Here is a 22,242-nt window from a genome sequence, read left to right as displayed (position 1 = left end):
GTTGAGCAGGTCTCCTTGCTGTATTTCTGAAAATATCATGGTAAACACCTTAGGCTGCTCTGGTTCATGGAGCTGTTGCCTTGTGCAGATTCAAAAGAGCCTTGATCACACCACACAGATGACACAAGTCTCGAGAGCAGCATGCTTGCAGTGCCTGGTTATGAGCTCTTGAGCAAAGTTTCCACCCTTTTTGCTCTCTTACATTGTTTATTCTAGGTCAGTGGTTCTCAACCACAGAACAGTTTTCCCTGCCAGGGAACATTTAGCAATGTTTGGAGATATTCTTGATTATTATTGACTGAGAAGGGGTGGGAGATGCTACTGGCACCCGGTAGATAGAGGCCAAGGCTGCACAGGACAACCGCCCCCCAACAACAAAGAATTCTCCCTCCCAGAAAGTCAGTATTGCTGACATTGAGGAGTCCTGTTTTGGGTGTTATATCTAAGAGGCCTGAACCTAAATTCCATATTTCTAGTTATGTTTGTTGTTTCTTGCCTTAGATTTTGATAATAATTATATCAAATCTGATTAACTCCTCTTTCTTTCCTATGAGTTCAAGGATAGTGTGTAATTAAGTATTATCTCATTATTTCATCCAGTACTGAAAAAACTGCTAAAATCTATTACCTCATAATGTTTTATGACAAATAGTTCATAAAGCTGCAAGAGGAGAAGAGATAGATGGGTATTTTAAAACACCAAAGCTGATGAGATGGATGAAACTGGAGCCAATTATACAGAGTGAAGTAAGCCAGAAAGAAAAACACCAATACAGTATACTAACACATATATATGGAATTTAGGAAGATGGCAATGACGACCCTGTATGCAAGTCAGGAAAAAAGACACAGATGTGTATAACAGACTTTTGGACTCAGAGGGAGAGGGAGAGGGTGGGATGATTTGGGAGAATGGGAATTCTAACATGTATACTATCATGTAAGAATTGAATCGCCAGTCCATGTCTGACGTAGGGTGTAGCATGCTTGGGGCTGGTGCATGGGGATGACCCAGAGAGATGGTGTGGGGAGGGAGGTGGGAGGGGGGGTCATGTTTGGGAACGCATGTAAGAATTAAAGATTTTAAAATTAAAAAATAAAAAAATAAAAAATAAAAAAAAATAAAATAAAAGTATTTCCTAAAAAAATAAAATAAAATAAAAAAAAGAAAAAGAAAAAGCTAGCAGAAGAGTTTTCACACATAAAACTTTGACCTTTAAAATAACCTGAGAGATACTTTAAAACTCATTCCCTTAGGAGCCTCTGGGAAGATGGGTTTATTAAAAAAAAATAAAAAAAAAAAAAAAAAATAAAACACAAAAGCTAATACATTCCTCTTGTATATGTGGTATATATAAGAGACAGTATGTATGGTAAATGAGTTTATACATGAATAGCTCCATCACAATGAGTTACCTCTACAGTGGAGGAGGGGAAATAATGAAATAATTAGGCGGGGGAGATAATGAACCTGAAATTTTGTCATGGTGGTTAGTGATTAAGACTTGGTTTTACTGCAAGGAGAAACTAACATATCTGAATACCTGCTGAACCAACCACTGTAAGCACTTTATATATATGTTTCATCATGTTTTAAAATCAGTGACCCAGAAGGTAATTATGTATCTTCATTTTATACTTGCAAAACAAATTCAGAGAGGGTGAATGTGGCTGAGCCAGAATTAGGATGCAGGTGCCTGATTCCAGAGCCTTGTCCTTTTCACTAGATCATGCTGCCTTCAAAGTCTGGTCTTAAAATATTTTGTTCTCCTTAACTTTTCCTTGAGGATATTCTAGGTAGATTTCATAGAAAGTCAGCATATTTGATTTTCTGAGAAATTGTGGTCTTTTCTAATAACCAGATTAACGACAAAGGCAAACATCACCATTAAAATGAGAGTCCTAATCCACGTTGATAGGAATGAAAGTGGGTTAAATGCTATTAATTGTTGTGAATTGCTATGGATTGCTTCCTCCTCTTGCAGAAGGTACCTCGTAGTAGAGTTTGAACTGAAGCTCTACTGTGATACCCTGCCTGTCATTGTGTAAATTGTGCTTTTGTCTTTCTGTGATGTGGAGTACACTTCATATGCTATCTTTCATCACCAGAATTCCTCCCTGTAAGGGTGTAAATGAGGAAACCCAAAAGGCTCTGGACCGCTCTCTCCTTGACTGCACTTTCCGATTACAAGGCAGAAATAACCGCACATGGGTGGCAGAGCTAGTGTTTGCAAATTGCCCACTTAATGGCACTTCTACCAGGGAACAAGGTGAGATGCTTCACACACTTTTGTCTTTGCATGTTTCTATTTCTGTTGTTTTGGGTTTGTTTTTTTTTAGTATTGATTCCTATTAATCTTCTCTCTTAATCTTGTAGGACCATCCCGGCATGTTTATCTGACATATGAAAACCTGTTGTCTGAACCTGTTGGTGGTAGAAAAGTGGTTGAAATGTTCCTTAATGATTGGAATAGCATTGCACGATTATATGAGTGTGTGTTGGAATTTGCACGTTCTCTACCAGGTACAAGTGATCATCTTGTGGGGGAGGGCAGGTATCCCTCCCTGTGCCAATGCCTTTGGAGGAAGTAAAACATGTACACTGTTAAAAAAAAAATCCTGAGGCAAAAGTTTTCTGTTTTACCTCCAACTTAGTTTCCTTCCCCAGGAGACAGCTACTGTTACAATTTGTATATATTCAGAAATATTTACACAAAGGTATACAAGATTATAGTAGTGCTTATTGAGAATTTATTAGGTACCATAAATGTAATAACAACTTTGCTTGTATTAACTCATTCATTCCTCACAGTAACCCTATGAGGGAAGTAATTTACCATTCCTCGTGTCAAAAATGAAGACAACAAATCAGAGACTTAAGAAACTTGCTGAAGTTCACATAGCTAGTAAAAGACAGGGCTGGAATTGGAACCCCTGAACCACTGTGCTTCAGTACATCTCCCCCACTGCCCAGCCCTGCCCCTGTCTGTCTAAATGGAAATTTGAGCCTACTAACTATTTATGCTGTTGATCTTTTTTTGTTTTATTTCTCTTTCTTTATAACCTAGTTTTAAAAAAAGAGAGAGACCTTTCTATCTAGGCATATAATATTACCAAGATCTCTTCTTTTTCGCATATATATTTTAAAGTTTTACATGTATAATCTTAAATTCCTTTTTGTTTTCTTTCTGTTTAGACATACCCACTCATCTAAACATTTTCTCAGAAGTTCGTGTTTATAATTACCGAAAACTTATCTTGTGTTACGGAACCACCAAGGGAAGTTCAGTAAGTTTATGAATTGCTAAAAACTAAAGTTCCTTTTGTAAGTCTTTTTAAAAAATCAAGAACTCAATAGTTATGAAAACTTTCTTGAAATAATTGAGGCTACAAGTAAAAATTAGGGATAAAATGATATTTTTAAATACTTTGTTATAGTATTTTGTAATGGTTAACTCTTAAAAATTGAAAACAAAAATTATACCCTCTTCAGAGTGTATATTCATAAAGAGTTTTGGCAACGTAATGTACTTTTGGTATTTGTGTTTCTTTCTTCACTGATTTCAAATCTACTTAGCAGCGTGATTACTATAATGAAGATTATGTACAAATGGTCTTGAACAGTACGGTATGTCTACGCTTTTAGTCACATGATTGTTAACATTATTTGATCCTATATTAATCTTGAAGGTATTCCCCATAATCTGTAGTTCTTATTTTTCCCCCACCCCATATGTAAAGTCCTAGAAATTTAGTATACAAATTTCAGCTATCTAGTTTCTTTCTGAACTCTTCCACATAAAGTAATATCAGAAATTTAGTAGAAGTGGGCTAACACACACGCTCAGTGAATGTACTGATCCATAGTGACAGCACATCCGGAATTTACAGAGTCTAATCTTAACAAGTTGCTTCCCAAAAAGACCTCATTTAGATCTTTGGCATTTTGCCTTAGTGTTTAAAGATTATTTTTTCTTCTCCTTGTATCTTCCTTTCTTGGTTTCTGAAACATAATCTTTTTGATTTAGATTAGTATCCAGTGGAATTCCATCCATCAGAAATTTCACATTTCTTTGGGAACTGTGGGTCCAAACTCAGGATGCAGTAACTGTCACAATACCATTCTCCATCAGCTTCAAGAAATGTTCAACAAAACACCAAATGTGGTTCAGTTATTACAGGTAATTAACTTTATTTTCTGTTTAAAAATAAGACTCAGTGTGTCATATAAAACTCCTCAAAAAATCATGTGGACTTAATTCATCTTTAATGATGAAAGTTTTTACCGAATGTGCCAGAAGGAGATTGTCTCATTTGTGATGATTTTTACCTTGAAGATTCTGAGGTTTTAGCATCTGTACAGAAACTGGCTGCTCTCACTGTGTTTGTTCCTTGTAGGTACTGTTTGATACTCAGGCACCATTGAACGCCATCAACAAACTGCCCACTGTGCCGATGTTGGGCTTGACCCAGAGAACCAACACCGCCTACCAGTGCTTCTCCATCCTACCACAGTCGTCCACCCACATCCGACTGGCCTTCAGGAACATGTATTGCATTGATATATACTGCCGAAGTCGAGGTGTTGTGGCAATACGGGATGGGGCCTATAGTCTTTTCGATAATAGCAAGTTAGTTGAAGGTTTTTATCCTGCACCAGGACTCAAGGTAATGGACTTTAGTGTTGCAGAATTACTAAATATAAATGGGATCCCTAAAACAATTCCTTTGAGAGGGAAATAATGAGGGAAAGCATCAATTTCCTGTTTAAATTTAATGAGTAGCCATGTTACTACTCCCTGTAGTAGTAACTACTTCTAGTAGTAATTCATCATCTCTGTAGCTTTATTCTGAAGGAGCTAGAAGTTCTGTGCCTACGTATATGAAATGATAAAATGTCCTTTTATTTCCTTACAATGTAGTGAGTAAGGTGGAAGGTACTCAACAGAGTCCTGTTCGCTATTTAGAGTTTCCGGGAACCTTAAAAGTAGTCTTTATCAGTGAATATTGAGAAGCTTTGAGCATCAAATTTCAACTGTGAAATTTTTTTTTTTTTAATGTAGAGTCCTAGGCCACAATCCCTGGAGATACTGGTATGATAGCTCAATTGTGTGTTCTTATAGTTTAGAGTCTAATAGTTTATATTGAAAATTAATCCCACTCTTGCTGTTCTCCTACTCTGTACAGTTCACACCTTTACCTCTAAATAGCATTCTTTCATTGCTCTTTGTTGACTTCTTCAGTTCAGTCGCTCAGTCGTGTCAGACTCTTCGCAACCCCATGAATCGCAGCACGCCAGGCCTCCCTGTCCATCACCAACTCCTGGACTTTACTCAAACTCATGTCCATCGAGTCAGTGATGCCATCCAGCCATCTCATCCTCTGTTGTCCTCTGTTGACTTCTTAGTTAAGGGCATTTATCTGACTCTAATGGAAGATGAGGATTTAATTCTTTTTTTAGCTCTTTCTTGTATACCCCTTCCACTTTCCAGGCTACTCTTAATACACATTTGCCTTCTTTTCCTCCAGCCTTGCAATATGGTTAGGGTAGCAGTTTCAATTAGATAATTTTTCAGTGTTCACATTATTATGAATATTATAACACTATTCTACCAAGTTTGCTATGATTACTTTTCCTTTCTTGCTCAACATTTTATTTTCCTGGGAATTATTAATTTTTTTTAAAATTCATAATTAATTACAATTATTAGCTCTCTCTGTATTTACCACTAACAGCCTTAAAGTCTCTCCCATGTATGTAACTCTCCCCTCAGTCTGTTCACAAATCAGATACCTTATCAGTTTCATCTTGAAGCCATCTCTTCCACAGTCTCTGACCTCTAAACGCTCCAGACCTTGTGCCTAATTTTGATTTAGGGATCTGCAAAAACGGTGGTGAAGCAGGAGAGTCCTTCATTTCTCTTGTGTTGCTTGCCCTGTAACTTGAACCCCACTTGTTTTTCTTGGTTTACTTTATTGTTTTGGTGGAATACTCTATGTTGCTCCCTGGAGAAGATACATGGAAGGTTAATTTGAGACCTTGTGTGTTGGCAAGTGGCTTTAGTTAACCTCATCTAGTTGAGGGAGGGGCTTGATGTAGAATTCTAGATTGCAGTCATTTTCTGTAAGAATTTTGAAAGCATTGCTCCACTGTCCCCTAGCTTCTATTGTGACCATTGAGACGTTTAATCCATTCCACTTCTTCAACCTTACGTGAACAAGTGGACTCCTTCAGTCTGGAAACTTACATCCTTTTGTTCTAGGGAACTTCCTTATGCTATTCCTCAAGTCTTTTTCTTTGTGTTCTCTGTGAGCTCTTTTTGGTACCCCCACTATTCTGATGTCAGGGATCCTGGACATATCCTCTGATTTTCTTATCTTTTCTGTTTTTTTATCTCTTTGTTTCTAGGAGATTTCCTCATTTTCCCTCCAATCCTTTTATTTTTTCATTTCCATCAAGAACTTTTTTTGCCATCTTTTTTAGAAAAAATTCGACAGCTCTTTTTGTTTCTCAAAGTTCATTTTATGACATCTGTTCTATATGGCTACATTGTCCTCTGTTGAAGGTGACACTTGTTGTTGGGCCAGTGTGAGGACCAAGAGAAGAATATCAAAACTCTGCATAGCTGTTGTGCACTGGCTCCCAATTTTTGGCAAATAAGAGAAGGAAGCTGGGATTCTCAGCATTCAATATGGAAACTTTAATCTTCGTTTTTAATATGGTACCCCAGCTCTCAATTGATCCTAGAGTCCCCCAAATCAGAGACCTTCTGCCAAGTGGTAGAGGTCAGCTTCATTCACTGGGAGGACAGAGGCTCTGGAGGGTTTCACTGTCTCGGAAAGAGATGATCACCCAGTCCTTCTGCTTTTAGTCTCTTTCATTCTCATTTCCAGAGGTGTCTGATGCTGTCAGTTCCTGTGTATCTTGGAGATCTGGGTGGAAATAGCTTTGCTTCTTGGCTTTCCCCACTGCTTGCTTAGGAAACGACTTCCTCGCATTGGATAGTTCAGTTACCATTCAGCCATCTGCTCTACAGCCTCCTAGAATTTATTGCTATTTCTCTCTTATCCCATTCTTTTTGTCTTTGTGACTTTTGCTTAAAAAAATTTTTTAGGCGTTTCAGGGGGGTGTTGAGAGAAGATGAAGTCAGTATTGTGAATAATCTATTACCTTTAATTAGAAGTCAGACTTACGTACCTTTAAAAGCTTTTCAGTAATTCTGATAAGTTTATAATCTATATTTTTGAAGATTGGGCAGGTAGAGGGTATTAAAAAGAATCTGTGATTGAGACACAAATTCTGGTAGCCTCACTTAATTTTTGATGACATACTCTATAAAACACACGCTTATCCCATTGATAGTTCAAGATTGTTACATAAAATAAAAAGGAAAAAGATGGCTTTGTTTCTTTATTCAGTTTTCCTCTTTCATATTTGCTGGCTTAAAAAGTGAGAACTTTCACCAAACAGGAAATTTTCCAAGTCATTGAAGTTGTTTACATGCCTACCATGCAACTTTTTATTCTTTTCCACATTTCTGATTCAGAAATTAATAAAATATTTTGACCAGGATGTACTTCTTTCTTTAACTTTTGTTCACATAACAGCACTTAGATTTTTTTATTGTTGTGTTTAACCTTTTTCCTCAATTTTCCCTCTTTCCTTCAAAACAATGACTGTCTCTTCTAGGTTGGCCTAATGATGGTGGCCATGTGTCAAACTTGTATTTCAGAGATGGACATGATATGTTTATTTCTATTAACACATGCTAAATGATTATCTTACTAAAGTCAGGTAAAATAATCTAAATTTTACCTGTTTATATCCATAGACATTCCTGAATATGTTTGTTGACAGCAATCAGGATGCTCGAAGAAGGTCTGTAAATGAGGACGATAATCCCCCTTCTCCCATTGGAGGAGATATGATGGATTCTTTAATCTCACAACTCCAACCACCGCCGCAGCAACAGGTGATGTCTAACTGATACTGCACATGGCATCACATTTCTGTTACTTAACAGGTTCTACAGGCGTCTGCTCTTCCTGTGTTAAAAGGCGAGGAGGTCCTTGGTGGACCCAAGATCACCATATGAAAAATAATGACAAAGGGAGACAGGGGGAGGCTTCCAGTGAAGGGAAGGGAATAGTACCAGAGACAGCACTAACTGTGGACTCATGCACTTAAAATAATGTCGGGTGATCACCCATGAGGTCATAAAAGATGACGTCCAAATGGCCAGTAAGCACAGAAAAGGTGAACATTGTCATCTGGCACCACAGAATTATACATTAAAACCATGGTGAGTTAATACCCCATACCCACAAAAATGGCTTTAAGGAAAAAAATCAGTAATCCTTGCCAACATTTGGTATCAGGACCCCTGAAATGCTCACTTACTACTGGAAGGTGTATAAAATGGTACAGCTACCTTGCAGTGGTGTTTAGCAGTATTCAGAGTGCTAAAGCCGAACATTATGCATGCCTGTGATTTAACAGTTTTACTTTGGGTATATGCACAACAGAAATGCAGCCAGAGAATACAAGAATGTTCATAGCAACATTATTTATGCAAAAAATTACAAACAACCCAAATAACCGACAACAGAAGAATGAATGAGTAAACTGGAATACACAGAAATATTTCACAGAAAAGAAAAATGCTGTTGCTCCATGCAGCAAAACAACGGTTTTCACTGACAGTGTTGAACAAAAGAAGCCAGACACTAATGAGTACGTTCAGTATTTAGATGAGATGCAAAACCAAGCTTGAGTGATGGAAGTCAGAGTACTGCTTACCTTTTGGGAGGCAATAAGAGATTTGGAAGGAGGGAGGCCTCTGGGGTTCTGGTAATGTCCTTCAGTATCTTGACTTATGTGGCAGTTATATTTATAAACCCTCATCAGACTATGCATTTGTGTGCTTTGTTGTATGTGACTCATACTCTAGTTAAAAAAATACACTAGGAAGAGTTGTCCTAGGATTGTTGTTACTGGAGATGAAGGTGAAGGTGAGTAGGGACCAGGTTGAACTATCATATTTCACTGACTCTAAAATGCCACCAATGTAAGGTGCACTGTTTTTATGTCCTGCCTGAAACAGCGCTGCCAGTTCGACTACAGCATGCCATGAATTGGAAGACATACCATAATTTCAGAGATGTTAAAATGGGGGGAGTTGATCTTAGAATCAGTGAAATGGTGGGTAAATAATACTGATAAATCAGTGATTTGGTAGATAAAATGAGCAAAAAAAGATCTTGAGGGATAAAGTAGTGGTACTGCAAAGTCAGGAATGGGGACGTTGCTATTTTTGAAACACTTTGAAAGGGAGCTTTTTAAAATTTGCAATACTGGTGTGAATTTGGGGCATTTTCACACCTCACCTTTCCTATTTGATAACCAGTGACATGTAAATGTTAATTAACACTGAAGCTCTTGATTGGGGAAAGCCACGCCCACATATGCCACATGGTTGGCCATTTTACCAACAAGGAATTTTCTTCTTTTCAGCCATTTCCAAAGCAGCCAGGATCATCAGGTGCTTATCCTCTTACTTCACCCCCTACATCTTACCACAGCACAGTCAACCAGTCTCCCTCTATGATGCATACACAGTCTCCAGGTAAGATACTAACTCTTGTCATGTGCAACTTTCAGATCCCAAATAGACACACATACAGTGAGAAATCCTACACATATAGCCTGAGACTTCAGAGAGAACTGCTTTGCTGGTCTATGGCCAGATATTTGCTCTTCATTCATTATTGCAGGGTTGTGAAATCTGTGTTTGTGATTCAGGAGCACTTTTAAAAGGTTTGAATTAAGTGGCAGAGTTGTCACCCGGAACCAGACTCATGGTGCCACTCCAGGAATCACAGTGTGATCTATGTCAGAGGTTGACATACTCAGGCCTGTGGGCCATGTCCTACCCACCACCTGCTTTTGTAAACAGTTTCATGGGAACACAACCACACCCATGTATGTAGTGTGTGTGACTGCTTTCCTGCTGCAATGACTGCTTACAGAAAAGGTCCCTTACAGAAGGAGCTGACAGAGCCCCAGTGTATGTGATCGGTGCCCCGCCCTCAGAGTCAAGCAGGGCACAACCTGCTTGTAGGAACAAAATGGCTCTGTGAGCAGCCTCATGAAGTGCACTGTAAAAATTGCTGGAGAATGCCAGATTTAGACTTTTAACTGAAATGTTAAAACAGTGTGTTTTAAGCACTTGCTGTGTGTCTAATGCTGCTGGGTGCTGGGGATTCAGCAGTGAGCACAATAACAGCCCTGCTCCTCAAGCTTACCCTGCTAGCTCAAGTTAGCAAGGAGGACTGGTATGAGATTTGGGGGTAGATGAGCTCTTCCCTGCTCATCAGAATTGGTGGCACCCCCGATGAAGACTTGGATCTTTGTGTCACTGAAGGTTCCCAAAGGCTGAGCTGGTGGGGGACTCAGCCCCTGTGAAGTTCCAATAGTAGACAGTGTGGGGGCCTAGGGAGGAGCAGCTGGGGAGCAAGGGAGAGAATGGGAAGCGGGGACCCAGCACCTGAGGGGAGGGGTTTCTAGGATGTGAGTTGAGACTGGTTTCGCATAGAAGGAGAGATGATTATTTTGAAATAATTATGGTAGCAGACAGTTCTGTAGTGCTTCCTGTGCACCAGGCCCTGTTCTAAGTACTTTACCCCTTTAGTCTCCACAGCAAACCCGTGGGATAGGTCCTATTATTTCCCGTTTAACAGAGGAAAAATGAGGCATGGAGAAGTTAAGTCACTTGTCCAGGTTACACAGCTAGATGTAAATATAATACTTAAAGATTAACCAAGTCAGTTAACATATTTCTTGAATGTAAATATGTTAATATTGAATTCATACTGTATTGAACTAATACTGCATTAGGTATTACATAACATTAAAAATATGAAGTTCTCTTACATAATAATGGAGAATTTGAAAACTAACTACTGGTATGAGGATAATTATGGTAATGTAGCAAGTATTTTAATGTTGCATTCATAGTTTTGGTAGTCATAGCCCCTGCCCTTCATAATTCTAAATTAAAGTTTGTCCTGTGGCTAAACACCATCCTTAAGCTCATGTCTCCCAGTTTTTTATATCTCCATCTAGGCTGCTCTGCTAAACTCGAGTCCTATTATTTTCTAGCTATCTGTTCAGCATTTCCATGTATCGATAGATGTTTAACCAACATCTGAAACTCAGTACAGCTGAAACTAAATTCCTAACACCCTCCAGCTATTCCCACTACTGCTCCCATAGACACCCCATTTCAGCAAGTGGCAGCTTCTTCCTTCCTGTTACTTGGGCCAAAGCTGTAGGAGTCGTCTTGGACTCCTTTCTCTCACATCCACAGTCAGTCAGTTACCAAATATTGTCAGCTCTGTCTTCAGACTTTATCTAGAACCTAACCACTTTTCAATGTCTCGGCCTCACCCTTTCCCGAGTTACTAACCATCTTTACCTAGGTAATTGCAGTTGCCTCTGACTGGTTTCCCTGCCCCCTGCCCTATAGTCTTGTTTTTCAGTAGCAGCTAGAATGATCCTTGGGGTACAGAAGTTAGGTCATGACTCCTCTGCTCCAAACTCTGCAGTGGCTTCCCATCTCTTTCAGGGTAAACCCTAAGTCCTTAAAGCGGCCTACAAGTCCCTGTGAAATCTGGGACCCTCCTCCCACCTCTCTGACCTAATTGTCTTCCATTTCCCCTTCCCCACCTTGCTCATGCTGTTCCAGCCACGCTGGCCTCCCCCTGTTATTTTTAACTGCTGCTACTGTTGGGGCCTTTGCACTAGCTCCTCTGTTTGCCTTCAGTGTGTTATTCCCTGGATATCCTCATGCCTCATCCTTCACTTATGTCTCAGCCCACATAGCCCCTTCTTGAAGAAGTTGCTCTATATAAAGAGCAGCACTTAGCTCCACCATCACACAATAGATCCCCCTTATGTTGCCCTATTTTTCTCCGTAGCACTTAGCATAACCTGACATGTATTTGTCTTTCTCATTGTGCTGGAATATAAGCTCCCATGAGGGCAAGAATTTTTCTTTCTTGTTAACTGCTGCATCCCCAGTACCTACAACAGTGCTTGGCATGACATTGATGTTCATGCCTTCTTGTTGAATGAGTGAATAAAAAAGTGCACTGCTACACTGCATATATTTTTTTTAAAAAAATTAGTCAGTGTAAGAGCTAGAATTGGGGCCCCATGGAATTGATCTCTCTTTTAGTGGTGAAATTGTTCCAGTTTTTCTTTGTGCTACTTCTGGGAGCTTTATTACTTGTTTCTTTAGTCTGTAGATAGTCTAAACTCGGGGTCCTTGGTCAGGACATAATATGTGTCCTGCAAGATCATCTATAATTATTTTCCTTTATTAGGAAATCTGCATGCTGCCAGCTCCCCGAGTGGGGCTTTGAGAGCCCCATCACCAGCATCATTTGTTCCAACTCCTCCCCCATCCTCGCATGGAATCTCAATAGGACCAGGGGCCAGTTTTGCTAGTCCACATGGTGAGTCCATACATAGAAATCGTTAGAGCATAAGAGTTTGATGTGAAAGTAGTTTTTGTGAAATAAAAGTTTTCTTTTTGCAAAATTAGCACTTATATATTGGGGGAATAGCAAAAGAAAATATTTTTCCTGGCAATTCCCCTGCAGTCCAATGGTTAGGACTCTGCACTTCCACTGCAGGGGGCGCAGGTTCAAAACTAAGATCCCACATGGCTCAGCCCCCCAAAAAATGAAAACACTAGGGTTTTGCTAATAACACCACCAAGAGATCTACCAGTTAGTCTGTCTGCTTTGAACTCTTTCCCCCATCACGTGACCTGTCATGTACCTGCTGCTTGCCTGAATCTCTGTTGCTGTAGCTTGCTCTCTACCCATCTTCTTGTCTCTCTGCTCAAACACCACCCTGTCAAAAAAAAAATTGGGACCCTATCATATGTATTGCTTTGAGACTTGAATTTTTAACTCAAAATTTCTATTTTGAATTTGTTCAGATAAAGAAGAGGTAGCCAGTGAGGTGTTTCCCTTCCCTTTGACCAAAACCACCTAGTTCCTCTTCCCAAAGGCATTATTAATTTCTCATGAATTCTTGGCGAGATGTTTTATGTGGAGTGGTCTCTCCCTCTCTTTTATGTACATGGCAGCATACTGTACACCATGTTCAGTGCCTTACTTTCATCACTTGACTGTATCATGAATCCCGTGCCAGTTCTGGACATAAAGAGCTTCCTCAGGTTGTACAGCTGGGTAGCACCTGTGATACTACTCTTTACTATGAATATTTGCAGGAGCATTTCTGTTAGTAAAAACTCTATATCATCATACTAATGGCTTCATAGTATCCCCTTGTCTGGGCATACCATGATTTAACTGCTCTCCTAATATATGTTTAGAATGTTTCTATTTTTTCACAACTGAAAGTGGTATCTTCTCTGCTCACAGGATTACTTTCTTAGGTAAGTTCCTAGAAGTGGAATTGCTGTCTCACAGGGTTTGAGAAATTCTAAAGCTTTTGAAACATTGCAGATTGCTCACCTGAAAGGCTGTGCCAATTTCCCCTAGTATCGTACAAGAGTGTTTTCCTGCATCATTGGCAGCACAGGGTATTGTGATTTTTAAAGAAGTCTCAGTAACTTTGATAAGTAAAAAACGGCATCTTACTGTTCAATGTGTTTTTTTTGATTATTAGTGAAGTTCTTACGTTCATTAGTCTTTTCATGTCTCTTATTTTACACCTGCTAGTTTATATCTTTTGCCTGTATTCTTGTGTCAACTCTTCACGTGAGGTGGCCAAAGTATTGGGAGTTTCAGCTTTAGCATCATTCCTTCCAAAGAACACCCAGGACTGATCTCCTTTAGAATGGACTGGTTGGATCTCCTTGCAGTCCAAGGGACCCTCAAGAGTCTTCTCTTTTGAACCACAGTTCAAAAGCATCAATTCTTCGGCGCTCAGCTTTCTTCACAGTCCAACTCTCACATCCATACATGACTACTGGAAAAACCATAGCCTTGACTAGACGGACCTTTGTTGGCAAAGTAATGTCTCTGCTTTTTAATATGCTATCTTTGTTGGTCATAACTTTTCTTCCAAGGAGTAAGCGTCTTTTAATTTCATGGCTGCAGTCACCATCTGCAGTGATTTTGGAGCCCCCCAAAATAAAGTCTGACGCTGTTTCCCCATCTATTTCCCATGAAGTGATGGGACCAGATGCCATGATCTTCGTTTTCTGAATATTGAGCTTTAAGCCAACTTTTTCACTCTCCTCTTTCACTTTCGTCAAGAGGCTTTTTAGTTCCTCTTTACTTTCTGCCATAAGGGTGGTGTCATCTGCGTATCTGAGGTTATTGATATTTCTCCCGACAATCTTGATTCCAGCTTGTGCTTCTTCCAGCCCAGCATTTCTCATGATGGTTACAAAAGGGTGTAATTTTGTTTAAAGTATCTGCAGGATGAAATTTTAATTTTATATTGTTCAGGAAGTCACTGCTTTCAAAGCTTGATTCTTGGTTCATTTCTTAGTTACTGTGTCTTTTACTAAATAAAGAAAATGGAAAATTCCCTCTCTTCAGCCTTCTCTGAATAGATTGAAAACATAATTTGTCAGGGTTAGTTTAAAAGATTTCTGCCCTTAATGGAGCTTTGAGGTGTTTTTTTTTTTTTCTTTATCTTTTCAACCATAGTATTTCCTATATAGTCTAAAGGAGACTGTTATGTATTATACATCTTGAACCTTATGTAAAGGTAAATTTTATCCTTTCTCAATGTTCCTAATTTTTGTATCACGTTAAAAAATACAAAAACTACACCAAGTAGAGATCAAATGTGCCATGTCCATCAGGCTTTAGTGAAATATCTTTCTGAAAGAAAAAATAAAATTATCACTACATAGGGTATAAGCACGTGAATATTGTGAAATACTTTTCAGGTATTAAAATACAGGTTTTGAAAACCATTTGTTTACTTGTTTGCAGGAACCCTGGACCCTAGTTCTCCATACACTATGGTGTCACCAAGTGGCCGAGCAGGGAACTGGCCAGGGTCTCCTCAAGTGTCTGGCCCCTCACCAGCAACACGCATGCCTGGGATGTCACCAGCCAACCCATCACTACATTCTCCAGTTCCAGATGCTTCTCATTCCCCTCGAGCTGGAACAAGTGAGTGTCATCAACATTTTTATGTGAGCTTTTAGGATAACCAACAAATGACGTATTTTAATCATCCTATCCCATCCTCACATTTGAAAGTCATGACTTAATAAGGATACTTAACAACTTAAACTTATCCATTTAGTAAGTTGATTGTAACGATAGTTAATTTGCAAAGTTAGGCAGAAGAAGGGGAGTGTTTTCTCCAGATTTGGAGGAGAGTCTTGTATCTCTGTTATGACTGCTAACTTAGCTGCAGTACTGGACCTTGAAAGATAACCTCAAGGTAACTGGCATAGTTATGCAGATTACTACAGAAGAATTGTACAGATATCTTAATTAGCTTTTGCCGCATGACTTTTTGTGGCTTAAAGCAACAATTATATGTCAGCTTGCTGTTCTGCAGGTTGGCAGTTTGGGCTGAGCCCAGCTGGATGAGCTTCCAGGCTCTGCTGGGCTCACTTGTGCATCTGTGGTCAGCTCCTGGGTTGGCGGGGGGCCTGGCTTCTCTCTGCTTCGTGTGGTCTCATACTTAATATGGGCTTGGTCGCCTGGGCTGGAGAGGGTTCAAAGAGAGTGAGTAAAAGCTTAGGCCGACAGCTGGCACTATGTCACTTCCAGTGCCTTCTGTAGGCCACAGCAACTGACAGGGTGAGCCCAGAATACAAGTAAAGAAGTAGACATCACTCCTTGAAGCAGTTGCCATAAAGTCACACTGCAAGGGACCTGGCTGCAGGGAGGAAAGTTAACTGTAAGAAGCTTATATGTGATTGTTACACCACAAGGAGTAACAGAAACAGTACAGACTGCTATATAAAAGCAAAGCAAAACAGGGAACAGTGAGGTAACATGCGTTTGTTTAAAAAAAAAAATGATGTTTTCCTTCGCAAAAGGTTCCCAAACGATGCCAACAAACATGCCTCCACCTCGTAAACTACCTCAGCGCTCCTGGGCAGCCTCCATCCCTACCATCCTCACTCACAGTGCCTTGAACATTTTGCTGCTGCCCTCTCCAACGCCAGGCCTCGTGCCCGGCCTGGCAGGCAGTTACCTTTGTTCTCCACTTGAGAGATTCCTTGGATCAGTCATCATGAGACGCCACCTTCAAAGAATTATTCAGCAGGAAACGGTATGTGGGTACCTGGTGAATTCCTGAGTGGTGATTGTCGAGTCAGTGCTCAGATGCCTCCCAGAATAGGGTCTGAACTGTTCCCTCACCTCCTTTAACCAGCTCGTTAGAATTACGCTTTCTCCCCACCCTAGCATTGAAAGTGGATCCACTGTTTTCTTTACCTTCTTATATTAACAAGTTGCTGATTCTATCATTAGCTGTACTGTGGCTAATATGAATCTGGAGAGACATCTCCACTATACCATGAGACAAGTGTACCCAGGATCTGGTTTGGCAGAGAATAGCACATGAGTAATAACTTGCCTTCTGGAATGCTTCTGCAGGCAGGCTGACTCTGAATGTGATCCTGAAGTTATTTATGATCACAAAAGGATGAAAGCTGCTTTTCTGTGTGTGGAGCATGGGCTCTAGCCCATGTGGGCTTCAGTAGTTGTGGTTCCCAGGCTCTAGAGCACAGGCTCAATAGTTGTGGCACATGGGCTTAGTTGCTCTGCGACATGTGGGATCTTCCTGGATCAGGGATTGAACCTGTGTCTTCTGCATTGACAAGCTGATTCTTTACCGCTGAGCTACCAGGAAAAAAGCCCTGAAAGCTGCTTCATAAATACATGAGCAATTGAATGGATTTCAAACTCCTGTAGAAAGACTTCTATCCTGTGGTGATAACCATTAGGAAATAGTTCAGAGTTGAACTATTCTAGAATCTATAATATATATAGTTCAGAGTTGTATATATAATATTATATATTTTATTTATAATTATATAATAATATGATCATTAATATAATTATAAATATATACTATATAAAATACTATAAATATTAATATGAATAATATCTAATAATAATTGTATATATATATAATCTATACAGTTCAGAGTTGAACTATAACTGGAATATTCTAGTTCTAGAATCAGGCTACCCCAGTTTGTAGCCAGGACATGCTACTGGCTGGTTTAAGCTTGGGCAAATTTTTTCACTTTTTTGATGATAATAGATAGTAGTATCTACCTAATTCCTGGCAGTAGTGGGAATTTGAGATAACTTTATATAAAACCTTTCTTTACATAATGTCTTGGTATTCAGTTATATATTATTTATAATACTTATTGTTATGTTAATGAGGTAGTCAGAATGGTGAATGCTTAAAATAGCCTCTCTACAGATGGCGCCAAGCTATTTTGCAACCTTTACATTTGAATTTGAAAGAAATAAGTGTTAACATAAGTTGAATAAATTAGCATTTAAAATGGTAATCAGCAGACCCCTTATCTAGCCTCACCTCTGCCACAAAGCCTTTGAACCTCATTTTGCTCATGTGCATAATCAATACATTATGATAGAGCAGAGGTCAGTAAACTATGTGCCTTAGGGGCCAAGTCCTGCCCTCCATCTGTCTTTGTAAAGTTTTATTGGAACATAGCCACACACATTCAGTTGCCTATTACCTGTGGCTGCTTTCACCTATGATGGCATCATTGAGTGGTTGCAGCAGAAACCATAGAACTTATATTTACCAATCCTGGGCTAGCATAAGGTCCCAACCCAGATCTAACATTTTGTAATTGAACTTTTTATTCTGTTTTTTTCTAATGGACCGTTTTTTTTAAACTTATTGTGGACAATTTTAAGCATATACAGAAGTAGAGAGAATACATAATTCTCTTATACAATGAACCTGTCTGTTCTCATTCCCATCTTCAACAGTGAACTGACATTAATATTATTTCATCTATAACTCCTCCTCTCAGATTGTTTGACAGCAAATTCCTGATATCATTTCATCATAAATATGGTTTCTTTATAATCAACCATCTGGTTGGTGTCCGTATTTCCCAAGTTGTCACAGTTTTTAACCATTTGAGTTAGAGTCCATACACATTTTTCAGTCCTTTTTAAGTTATAGGTTCAATCTCTATTTCTCATTAAATAATCTATTTGTTGAAGAAGCCATATCATTTATCCTCTAGAATTTCTTACAGTCTGGACCTTGGTGATCGCATCCCTTTTGAATCACCTGACATTCTGTTTTGACCCCCATATTTTTGTAATGTCAATCAGTCCTGTGGATCTGACTACTGAATTCAGCCTGAAGTTCGTTGTTTTTCAAGAGCATTTGATAGGTGGTCTTATGTTCTTTCATCAAGAGACACATAATGTTTGATCACCTCTCTCTCTGCCATGTGGTTAGGTAGCAGTTGCTGGTGCTCAAGGCCTAGATACCTTCATTTTGGAACAGGTCTCAGCTTAGTTGTTTTCCTTTTGAAACAATTATCTACTTATAATTACATCTTCTCTTTGACTTACATATTGCCTCATATGTTAATTTGATGCGTGCTTTTTATTTTTGCAGCTACAGCTGATAAATTCCAATGAACCCGGGGTGATCATGTTTAAGACTGATGCACTGAAATGCAGAGTAGCCCTTAGTCCTAAAACCAACCAAACACTTCAGCTAAAAGTGACACCCGAAAATGCAGGACAGTGGAAACCTGATGAACTTCAAGTTTTGGAGAAATTCTTCGAAACAAGAGTATGTGTTTCTTAATGCATAATTTTAATACACTCAGTGAAATAGAATCAAGGTAGAATAAAGAGTAACTTAACTTGCTTTATTTATCCTTCTAGGTTGCAGGACCACCATTTAAAGCCAATACATTAATAGCTTTCACCAAGCTGTTAGGAGCTCCTACACACATCCTCAGGGACTGTGTGCATATTATGAAGCTAGAGCTGGTAAGTTACAGAGAGAAACTTTTCTAGCCAGGTCAATCAGAGGAGGTTGGAGTTGGTGGGAGAGCATATGTTGGTTTTCACCATTATGTACCTGCATTTTCCTCTTACATTTTTAAATTAAATTTTATTTGTCTTTGGGTAGGTAATACAATCCTCTTGGATCTTTAGAGTTTACAGTGAGACAGTGGGAAATTTCACATCCTTCCTTGTCCAGCTGTCTAGTCCTCTTCCCCATAGGTAACCTAAGTTGCCAGCGACTTCCCTCTTACAAAAACAAATACATTTAATATCTTCTTCCTATTCTTAGATCATGAAATAATCCTCCCATGCCTAATACCATTTATTGAAAAAGCTGTTTTCTCTGGGGAAATTTTTAATGCCGCTTCTTTCCTATGAAAGTATACAGTTATATAGCTGGAATCCAGGTGGAAGCTAATTTTATTTTTCCAGTTTTATAGTAGTCCTTCATTTTAATGTTTCTAGCATTGCTTCGGGTAACTGTAAATACCTCAATCCTTTTTTCAGTTGGTGTTTTACTGTTCATATTGGGACGGCACTGTCTCTTTGCTAATAGTCTCAGCATTTGGCTTCTGCTCTGATAGGCTATAGGAAACATTATTTATGTTAAAAAAATCCATTTGATTTTTTTTTAAAGGAGTAAATATTGTCTCTAAAAAAGCTCCAGTAGATATAATTTAAAATGAGTAATACAGTTTGACCAGTTGCTTTTAGGGAAGGAGGTGGAAATGAGACTGGATAGTCTAGATTGGCCCCAGTTAGGAAGTGTCTTGAATGCCAGTGTTGGTCCCTGGGTGGCAGGGTCGGGTTGCTTGGGGCAGCATGGATCCCTGAGTGTCACTGAGAATTTGTAAGCTAAATCAGAACTATGCTCTAGGACATTTGTCTGGCAGTGTTGTAAGGGTAGACTGGGAGAGGCAGCCACCAGAAGGGACCGTAACAGGGGCCATGGGAGAGTTATGGATCCCTCAGCTCCTTGGCATCAGTGAAAATAGAGAGGCGGGAATGGGTGTCAGAGACAACAAGGAAGCAGAACCCGCAGGCCTTGGGGATTAATGAAGTGGGAGGAAAGGAAAGGGAACATATTCATAAACCGAGAGCTTGACTCTTCAGTTAGCAACTTCACATGTGTATTTCCTTTGAAAAAATGCAGGTTTTATCAACTTCACTATCTGTTGATAAGTGAGTATAGAATTTCAGTTTCAGGCTCCTACACTACAGTATAATTTAAACATTAATATGATTTTATCATGATTTTTTTTTTCTGAAATAGTTTCCTGACCAGGCAACACAGCTAAAATGGAACGTTCAGTTTTGCCTGACGATCCCTCCCAGTGCACCACCAATTGCACCTCCTGGGACACCTGCTGTGGTGCTGAAATCCAAAATGCTATTTTTTGTAAGTACCACCTGGTGTGTGTGTGAGTTTAGACTTCATGTAATCTTGGTTTCTGTAGTAAAAAGTATATTGAACCTGGTAATTGTGTGACACAGTTGCGTCTTAATCATGGTATTTAGTTGTTGGTCATTTCATTTGTTATATTTAATTTTCTTTTACTTGTTGTATCTTTAATCTGAGTAAATGATTGTACCTTTGAATCATTTTCAGTAAGTATTTTGTTTTCTTACTGTGTTTTTATTTTCTTTTGTATGTGTTGTATGTCAACAGCTTCAGCTGACTCAGAAGACATCAGTCCCTCCCCAAGAACCTGTTAGTATTATAGTTCCAATCATTTATGACATGGCTTCAGGTACCACCCAGCAGGCAGACATTCCCAGGCAGCAGAACTCTTCTGTTGCTGCTCCCATGATGGTCAGCAACATTCTGAAGAGGTTTGCAGAGATGAACCCACCACGACAAGGTACATGACCAGTAGATGATATTTTATTGCATATATGTTATAAACGTTCTTCTGAGAGATCCCCCTTTCTCCCCTCTGCTTCTTCCTTACCCACCTCACCCCTCCAATCCTAGTAGTAGAGCTATGGTTGCCGTGGCCCTCTTAATGTCTGCCTGTCGCTTTCTTCCTTTCTCACTGGCTCTTCAGTTTTGTCCACGTCTCTGCTGCCTGGACTTTATTTTTGTTCGTGATTAGGACTGACCCAGTTGCTAATGCCAGAAGCTTGTATTTATAGCACACATTGCTACTAAGCCGTAGGTTAGGATGATAGAATTTTCCATGGCTGTGAATTCCTGCCCCACCATCGATACCTGCCACTCTGTATGTCACCAAGTTGAAATGCATGTTGGTTTCTCATATTTCATGGTTCAGTCATGAATAGAATAATATCATCCAAATTTCTGTATCTCCTAAATGTTTTGTGAAGAATAAAAGCTGATACAAATGGCTTCCTGCTTTTTGGGCTTCTTATATAAGTGTTAGGTGGGTGCAAGTGAACCTTTCACCAAGTGCACAGTGAAGCTCTCAAATGGAACATTTTCGAGGAGACCAGAATGATTCTGGCAGATAAACACGGTCCCTTCAATACTGGAGTAGCCTGTGCTTAACCTGGAACTCCTGGCAGTGCTAAATTTTTGGTTTTAAAACATAATGCTCAGCAAAGAGAACTTATCTTCCATTCTGCTTGTTTCTAACACTAAGGAAATTAAAGTACATTTTGCTTATATCTAATATTAAGGAAGTCCTCTATATCTTTCCATTCAGATTAGTATGATAACAGAACTCATTTTTTTTAAAATGAGGGGAAGTTGTTCTCTGAAACATTTTTTAGTTACCACAGTGTCAAAATTTTACTAGACACAGGATCTTGGGAGAAGTTATATTTTCAGCTATTTGTTACCCCATATTATGTACAAAGACAAGTTCTACCTAAGTATAGTTTATAAGGAACGCACTGGGCAGTAGAGAAGGGTGTGCTGCTTTTGTTGTAATGCTTCTTCCACTTCTTATAATTTTCTGCTTTCATCCTTTGACTTATCTCTTCTTTCAGCTCAAAATAGGTCGTCCTTCAGTATCAAAGTTTAAAGCTATCAGCATTTTCAAAGCATGCATTATATTTTCAATATAACCTTGATCACAAACACCATTCATTCACAAGCAGATGACTATCATGTCTCATGGAATTTAAAATTTAATGGAGTAAATGTTTTGATCCTGTTTGGGATCAAACAACTTTTTCTCCCTATCAATAATGAAAATGTGTTTTAAAAAAAGAAAAAGATGTAACTTCTTT

The 22,242-nt window shown here is 39.1% G+C and overlaps 1 protein-coding gene across 10 annotated transcripts in view; it reads left to right on the top strand.

The window, feature by feature from the left end:
* MED14 (mediator complex subunit 14) overlaps window positions 1-22,242 on the top strand; it is a 63,701-nt gene that overhangs the window by 36,561 nt on the left and 4,898 nt on the right. For 6 of the 10 annotated variants that reach the window (XM_042241923.2, XM_060407376.1, XM_060407378.1 and 3 more), the window contains 14 exons: window positions 2,110-2,270; window positions 2,378-2,524; window positions 3,197-3,288; window positions 4,029-4,181; window positions 4,399-4,668; window positions 7,833-7,973; window positions 9,515-9,626; window positions 12,388-12,519; window positions 14,989-15,171; window positions 16,056-16,291; window positions 18,647-18,826; window positions 18,922-19,029; window positions 20,321-20,446; window positions 20,717-20,909. In XM_042241923.2, the coding sequence (XP_042097857.1) occupies window positions 2,110-2,270; window positions 2,378-2,524; window positions 3,197-3,288; window positions 4,029-4,181; window positions 4,399-4,668; window positions 7,833-7,973; window positions 9,515-9,626; window positions 12,388-12,519; window positions 14,989-15,171; window positions 16,056-16,291; window positions 18,647-18,826; window positions 18,922-19,029; window positions 20,321-20,446; window positions 20,717-20,909 (2,234 nt within the window). The remainder of the gene's footprint in view (window positions 1-2,109; window positions 2,271-2,377; window positions 2,525-3,196; window positions 3,289-4,028; window positions 4,182-4,398; window positions 4,669-7,832; window positions 7,974-9,514; window positions 9,627-12,387; window positions 12,520-14,988; window positions 15,172-16,055; window positions 16,292-18,646; window positions 18,827-18,921; window positions 19,030-20,320; window positions 20,447-20,716; window positions 20,910-22,242) is intronic. The other 4 variants (XM_060407377.1, XM_060407380.1, XM_060407379.1 and 1 more) reach the window with 1 other exon arrangement.

Source organism: Ovis aries, chromosome X, assembly GCF_016772045.2.
Source record: "Ovis aries strain OAR_USU_Benz2616 breed Rambouillet chromosome X, ARS-UI_Ramb_v3.0, whole genome shotgun sequence".
Taxonomy (NCBI): Eukaryota; Metazoa; Chordata; class Mammalia; order Artiodactyla; family Bovidae; genus Ovis; species Ovis aries.
Note: the sequence above shows the minus strand (reverse complement) of the source record. Positions and strands in the feature narration are given on the sequence as shown.